At 46.3% G+C, this 7,373-nt stretch overlaps 1 protein-coding gene across 3 annotated transcripts in view; it reads left to right on the forward strand.

The window, feature by feature from the left end:
* Nucleotides 1-6,393, forward strand: part of ZBTB2 (zinc finger and BTB domain containing 2) — a 30,288-nt gene extending 23,895 nt beyond the window's left edge. For all 3 annotated transcript variants that reach the window (XM_059700039.1, XM_059700041.1, XM_059700040.1), the window contains one exon: nt 3,659-6,393. In XM_059700039.1, the coding sequence (XP_059556022.1) occupies nt 3,659-5,030 (1,372 nt within the window). In that variant the 3' untranslated portion in view covers nt 5,031-6,393. The remainder of the gene's footprint in view (nt 1-3,658) is intronic.
* Nucleotides 6,394-7,373: the final 980 nt, after the last annotated feature.

The raw sequence follows: 7,373 nt of genomic DNA on the forward strand, positions 1-7,373 counted from the left end.
GAAGCCCCACAGCCGGGGCACCCAGTGGACAGCTTCAGACCACGTTGAAGCATCACCACCCAACCACTTCCACCATGACACTCAAGGGGCAGACAGTGGGCACCAGAGCCCTGCTGAAGTAAGTCCTGCTCTGGGGGTGGTCTCCTCCTGCACAGCTCATCCTCTACAGTGGTTGGTGGTAGCAGCCAGTCCTTGCAGCTGACCAGCCTGGGGAGTAAATCCTCCCATTGACATGCCAACAGCAATTAAGGCTCAACTACAACAGGAGGGTGTACACAGCCCACGAGGGGGGTGGAGAGCCCAGCTTGGGTGGTCAAGGAGGCTATGCAACTGGACCTTACAGCACACCTACTACATTCAGCCGTTCTACCAAGCCTGGGAGACATAACAGCTCTAACTAATACATAGAAACAAACACATGGAGGCTTCCAAAATGAGGAGACAAACAAGTTCCAAGTGTGAAAAAGCAAGAAAAATAATTAAATGAAATGGTGGCCATCAAACTAACAGAGTTCAAATCAATAGTTACAAAGATGCTCAAGGACTTAGTGAGAACTTCAACAGCATAAAGAAGGATATGGGAATCATAAAACAGAACCAGTCAGAAATGAAGAATACACTAACTGAAATGAATAATTTACAGGGAATCAACAGTAAAGAAGATGAAGTCAAGAATCAAATCAGCAGCCCGGCCAGTGTGACTCAGTGGTTGAGCATCGACCCGTGCACCAAGAGGTTGCCAGTTTGATTTCCGGTCAAGGCACGTGCCTGGTTGTGGGCTCAATCTCCAACAGGGGTGTTCAGGAGGCAGCAATCAATGTTGATGTTTCTCTCTCTTTAAAAAAGAATTTTAAAAAAGAATCAAATCAGCAATTTAGAATATAAGGAAGCAAAAAACACCCAATCAGAATAACAAAAAACAAAAAGAATCCCAAAAAATGAGAGTTGTGTAAGGAGCCTCTGGAGCCTCTGGGACAACTTCAAGTGTACCAACATTTGTATCATGGGGGGTGCAGAAGAAGATGAGAAAGAGCAAGATATTGAAAACCTATTTGAAAAAATAATGACAGAAAACTTCCCTAACCTGGTGAAGAAAAAGACACATAAGTTCAGGGAGTCCCAAACAAAATGAACCCAAAGAGGCCCACACCAAGACACATCATAATTAAATTGCCAAAGGTTAAAGAACGAGAGAATCTTAAAAGCAGCAAGAGACAAGAAGTTCGTTACCTACAAGCAGTTCCCATAAGACTGTAGCTGATTTTTCAGCAGAAACTTTGCAGGCCAGAAGGGAATGGCAAGAAATATTCAAAGTGATGGAAAACAAGGACCTGCAACCAAGATTAATCTACCCAGCAAGGCTGTTAGAATTGAAGGGCAGATAAAGAGCTTCCCAGACAAGAAAAAGCTGAAGGAGTTCACCAACACCAAACCAATATTACATGAAATGTTAAAGGGTCTTCTTTAAGAAGAAGAAAAAGAAAAAATATGAATAATAAAATGGCAATAAATACATATCTATCAGGAAGTGAATATGAAAAGCAAACAAGCAGAACAGAAACATTCACAGATACAGAGAACATTTGATGGTTGCCAGATAAAAGGGGGTTAGGGGAATGGGTGAAAAGGGTTGAAGGGATTAAGAAGTACAAATTGGTAGTTACAAATAGTCATGGGAATGTAAAGTTCGGCATAGGGAATAGTACAGTCAGTAATATTCTAATAGCTATCTGTGATGTCCAGTGGGTGTGAGATTGGGATGATCACTTAGTAGTTATGTAATGTACACCTGAAACTAATATTGTGTGTCAACTGTAATTGAAAAATAAAAAATATATATTTAAAAGAAAATTATTCACAATTAAAAAAAATGATTATAAAACCTAAAAGCATTTAAGGAGGGTGTCTTTGGAGCTGAAAATGCATTGTCTATAGAGTACATCCATTCGGTGGCTGATAGCATTATGATGCCCCATAATATGCAGAGCTGTATCTCCCTGACTTTTAATGATGCAGAACTTCTATCACTGCTGATGGTCCAGGAAGCGCTCTTGACTATTGCTGCTTGGCTCAGGATGCCTTTTCAGGGGCGATGCAAACACTAAAATCTAAGAGCTGGAAAATCAACCAGCCCACATCTGCCGTAGGTACCTCCCATAGATCACTTCCCTTTTTGAAGCCTCAGTTTCCATGTCTGTCAAATGGGAATAATCACATCTGCCTCATTTACTACACAGGATTGGTTTCTTTGTTTTCATTTGTTTGTTTGTTTGTTTTTACACAGGATTGTTTTAATGCTCTAAGGCAGTGGTTCTCAACCATCTGGCCCTTTAAATACAGTTCCTCATGTTGTGACCCAACCATAAAATTATTTTTGTTGCTACTTCATAACTGTAATGTTGCGACTGTTATGAATCATCATGTAAATATCTGACATGCAGGATGGTCTTAGGCGACCCCTGTGAAAGGGTCGTTCGACCGCCAATGGGGTCGCGACCCACAGGTTGAGAACCACTGCTCTAAGGAATCTTGGTATCATGGCTTTGGTATTAGACCCAGATTTAATTCCCCATTTTACCACTTAATAACTCTGTGATACTGAGCAAGGTATGAATTCCTTTGAGCCTGGGTCCCTTATCTGTAATATGAGAGTTAATGGCAATTATGTGAAGTAATGCCTGGAAAGCCCAGCTGCAGTTCCGATGATGATGACGACGACGGTGACATTTGATTAAGGAACTGAGTTGTCCTAGAACCACCTTTTTTTTAAGGGAGAGGGATAGATTGATTTGTGGTCCCACTTATTTAGACATTCGTTAGTTGATTCTTGCATGTGCCCTGACCGGGGATCGAACTTGCAACCTTGGAGTATCAGAACGACGTTCTAACCAGCTGAGCTCCCCTGGCCAGGGCCTGCAGCCACCCTTGAGTGCAGTCTCGCAGCACTGGGAAGGTGACCCGCCGGTGCTAGAGCTGGGCCGAGGCCGGCCTTCGTCTCCGTCACCGCCTTGCTGGACGTAGATCAGAGAGTTGCAGACAGACAGAAATAGGCTTTGTTTTTCTCACTTTTGTTGTCTTGCTCTTGGCCACTTGTTCTGACTAGTCCAGCTCCCCATGTCATTTTACAAATGAAGAAACTTTTAGAATCAGGAACATTGTTTGATTTACTTTAAAAGGTCTCCTACTGAACTCTGGGTGACCTTGGATCCATACAGAACCCTAGACTTTGAGCAAAGGATGTGCCAGATCACTGGTTCCTAACCATTACTGGGCCACAGGCCACTCAGACTGATAGTGAAGGATCCGCTCCATAAAACACAGACTTGTTAGGATACACTTTACATAAACCACTAGGAGAAAAACTGCTTCAAGACTATGAGTTAGGATACCCCATTTGTTTAACATGAACTTTTTCTTTCTCAGTCCTTGAAGATAATACTTATTGTATTTCTCTCTGTTCCTAATATAATTAACGTTAAATTATATGGATTCCCGTTATCTCCTTGAGTATTCCATGACACTAACAGTAAGAAATGGGAAATGTTCGTGTTTCATTCACCTTTTTAGAAAGTGCTTGTTTTTTCCTTCAGGCTTGATGTTCTCATTTGAGACAGTGACTGACACATTGACTGACAGACTTTTGACTTGTTTCTTTCAGTGAATGTGTCCGTCTGAAACCGACTGACATCCAGCCCGACATTTTCAGCTACCTCTTACACCTGATGTACACCGGGAAGATGGCGCCTCAGCTCATCGACCCTGTGCGCCTGGAGCAGGGGATCAAGTTCCTCCACGCCTACCCTCTGATCCAGGAGGCCAGCCTGGCCAGCCAGGGCGCCTTCTCTCACCCCGACCAGGTGTTCCCGCTGGCCTCCTCCTTGTATGGCATTCAGATCGCAGACCATCAGTTGAGACAGGCCACCAAGATGGCTCCGATGCCTGAGAAACTCGGGCGAGAACCCCGGCCCCCGACCTCCAGGGTGAGCCAGGAGCAGGTGCCCGAAGCCACGCAGCTCTCCCAGCTGACTTCAAATCTGCCCCAGGTCAACCGGACACACATGACCCCCTCGGACCCCCTGCCGACCTCCCTGTCTCCAGAACTCGTTTCCACTCCCGTTCCTCCCGCCGCCGCCGGGGAGGAGGCCAACCTGGAAGCCTCTTCCTCTGACGAGCAGCCCTCCTCCCTCACCATCGCCCACGTCAAGCCGAGCATCCTGAAGAGGAACGGCAGCTTCCCCAAGTACTACGCCTGCCACCTGTGCGGGCGGCGCTTCACCCTGCGGAGCAGCCTGCGGGAGCACCTGCAGATCCACACCGGGGTGCCCTTCGCGGCCAGCCAGCCCGGGGAGGGCCGCGGGCCCCTGTCCCTCTGCAGCAACGCCGCGGACCTGGGGAAGGACGCCGCGGAGGCGCCCGAGGCCGGGATGATCAGCGACAGCGAGCTGCAGCACATCTCCGACTCCCCCATCATCGACGGCCAGCAGCACTCGGAGACGCCGCCGCCCTCGGACATCGCGGACATTGACAACTTGGAGCAGGCGGACCAAGAGCGGGAGGTCAAGCGGCGCAAGTACGAGTGCACCATCTGTGGGCGCAAGTTCATCCAGAAGAGCCACTGGCGGGAGCACATGTACATTCACACCGGGAAGCCCTTCAAGTGCAGCACCTGCGACAAGAGCTTCTGCCGGGCCAACCAGGCCGCCCGGCACGTGTGCCTCAACCAGAGCATCGACACCTACACCATGGTGGACAAGCAGACGCTGGAGCTCTGCACGTTCGAGGAGGGCAGCCAGATGGACAACATGCTGGTACAGACTAACAAACCCTACAAGTGCAACCTGTGCGACAAGACGTTCTCCACTCCCAGCGAGGTTGTCAAACACTCCTGCCAAAACCAGAACTCGGACGTCTTCGCCCTGGACGAGGGGCGGTCCATCCTCCTGGGCAGCGGGGACTCTGAAGTCACGGACCCCGACCACCCCGTGTTAGCGAGCATTAAAAAGGAACAGGAGACGGTGTTGTTGGACTGAATGTTACGGATCTTTTTAGAACTGTCGTTTTTTTACAAAGACTGTCTTCCTTCCCTTTCCCGATTCAGAACTATCGTTCTCCATGGCATGATACGAGAGGTCCCGGGTCCCTTGCCCCTCTCCTTGCCCGTGTCCCCAGCCCCTCCTCCCCCTCCCCCCCCTCCTCCGTAAGGCTCTGTGCATTATAAACCTGGAACATTCGCTTTCATTCAGGGGACATCGGAAAGATGATAGCCAGTAGTACTTGTACACTCAAATGGGTTTTGAGTCTTAGATTATTTAAAAGCATACTTGCTTGGAACTAATGAAGGGTATTTAACAAAACCAAACAACCAGAATGCAATTTGGTAAGCTAAAATTATGACCTTCCCCGGGTAGTGTCTTCCTCCTCAGAAAAACAATGTCAGGAAATCCAGCCTGCTTCTTGGAGACACAGCTGGGCTCTTTACTATGCAAAGTCTCGGGTGGAAGACCTTAAACCCAAGAGAACACTCTTAGTACTCATCCTCCAGGTGTCTCATTTCAGAATGCGTTCTTTGAGATTATGTCCAGTCAAGAAAAATCATTAGTTAAGAAACCTCCTTGAACAAAACACGGGAAAAAAAGTAATAATGTGATGGCAATCTTAATTTTTGGATAAAACATGACAAGCTGTGAGTTTGTGTGTTTGTAAGAGAAAACGTGTGATCCTTGCGACAAACAGGTGAATTAATGCACATGCCTTATCTAATTGCTGGCTTCTTTCAAAGTTGAACAACAGAGTACTGTATTTTCATTTTTGATAAACATGTTGGTTTTAAAAATGAGATTGAAAGTGCTATTCTGTCGATGGTCTTTCTGAATAGAGTTGACATGCCATTCTAGCAGTTGCCAGGGGTAAATTTGTATTAGCACCAACCTGCTGCTTTTAAATCAGTGTGTCTGCTGCAGGAAAAGGGATACAGGATCTCATAGGGGAAGCTGTGAGCAGAACATGGGAGCCGTAAGGGTTTTTAAAATTAATGCTAATAGTTTACTGGCAACACTCATTGAAAACATCAAAAATGGCAAAGAGAAATCAGGACCAAAAAACCTAATTACTGTTTGGGAAAAAACATGACTTTGGTATTTAGTCTCCAGTTTTTTTAACGCCTGAAGTTTCCTCTGTTGGCCTGAGAACAGTAAAATTGGTCCATTCGTCTTTCCTTGGGACAAAACAGGAGCCAGAAGTAAGGACCGAAGGGGAGCGGGGAGAACAATAGCAATGCTGTGTACGTATGTGTTAAAACTGACCATCCCATCCTCCTATTTCATGTATAGTTGAGTTCTAAGATTTGTAAGTTTTTATACATACTTTCATTAAATAAACATTTAAGTAAATGGGTACATATTTTATCTGTGTATGACTTTGTCAACCCAAAACGATGCAAGGAGGGGAAGTGGAGATGCTTTCTTGCTCTGTCTCCTCCTCCTCTGCCTGTGGAACTTTGGGCAGTTTCCTGGCCTGAATGGCATTTTCCACATTTGTTAAATGAAGACATTGATAACGGAATTGTGTCACCATAGTGTGAGAGTTAAATGAGGAAAGTCTATGTGAAGATGCTATGAACAATCAAAGTTTGGCCAGGAATGGGTCTGGAGATGGTGTTACCCAACTTTCTTTTACAAGGAAGGAAAAGGCCAAGGAATGTTTGCTTAGGTTCACGTTATATAAACTAGGTTATGAAATATTGAGTGGTTTCTGCCGATTTCTTTTTTTTTTTTTAATATATTTTCATTGATTTCAGAGAAGAAGGGAGAAGGGAGAGAGAAACAGAAATAACAATAATGAGGGATGTGCTGCGCCGGCACAGCCAGGTTCCCTGAGCCTGTGGCGGGGGTGAAGGATTTAGAAAAGACAGACGAGAAGAAAGCTGGGTGCTAGGTGGGACGCTGCCCTCTTTGATGGAGAGACAGCGCCTCGGCCTGAAAACCGAGTCTTTATTTTATAGCCAGATCCCAGGAGGCCAAGTAAGGGTGGTTACAACCTTCTCACGGTTTCACATCTACTCAGTGACATGCACCTGATCAAGCTTTGTTTACTTGCGGCACCTCCCGCAGCCCACATCACTCAGCCACCTGGGGCCACTGGTTCGGACCATAAGGTCAAGCTTACAAGAGCCTTGGCTATAATTGTGCTGGGACTTGCATGTGGCTTTGCCACGAGAGGATCATTATTAGTCCCAGGCTTGAGCCTGTCCAAACGCTGTAGCTGCTCTCCACAGAGGGAGAGTCACCGATTGGCTGCCTCCTGCAAGCCCCATATGGGATCATGCCCGCAACCTAGGAATTGAACCATAACCTCCTGGTTCATAAGTCGACACT

This window comes from Myotis daubentonii, chromosome 6, assembly GCF_963259705.1.
Source record: "Myotis daubentonii chromosome 6, mMyoDau2.1, whole genome shotgun sequence".
Lineage (NCBI taxonomy): Eukaryota > Metazoa > Chordata > Mammalia > Chiroptera > Vespertilionidae > Myotis > Myotis daubentonii.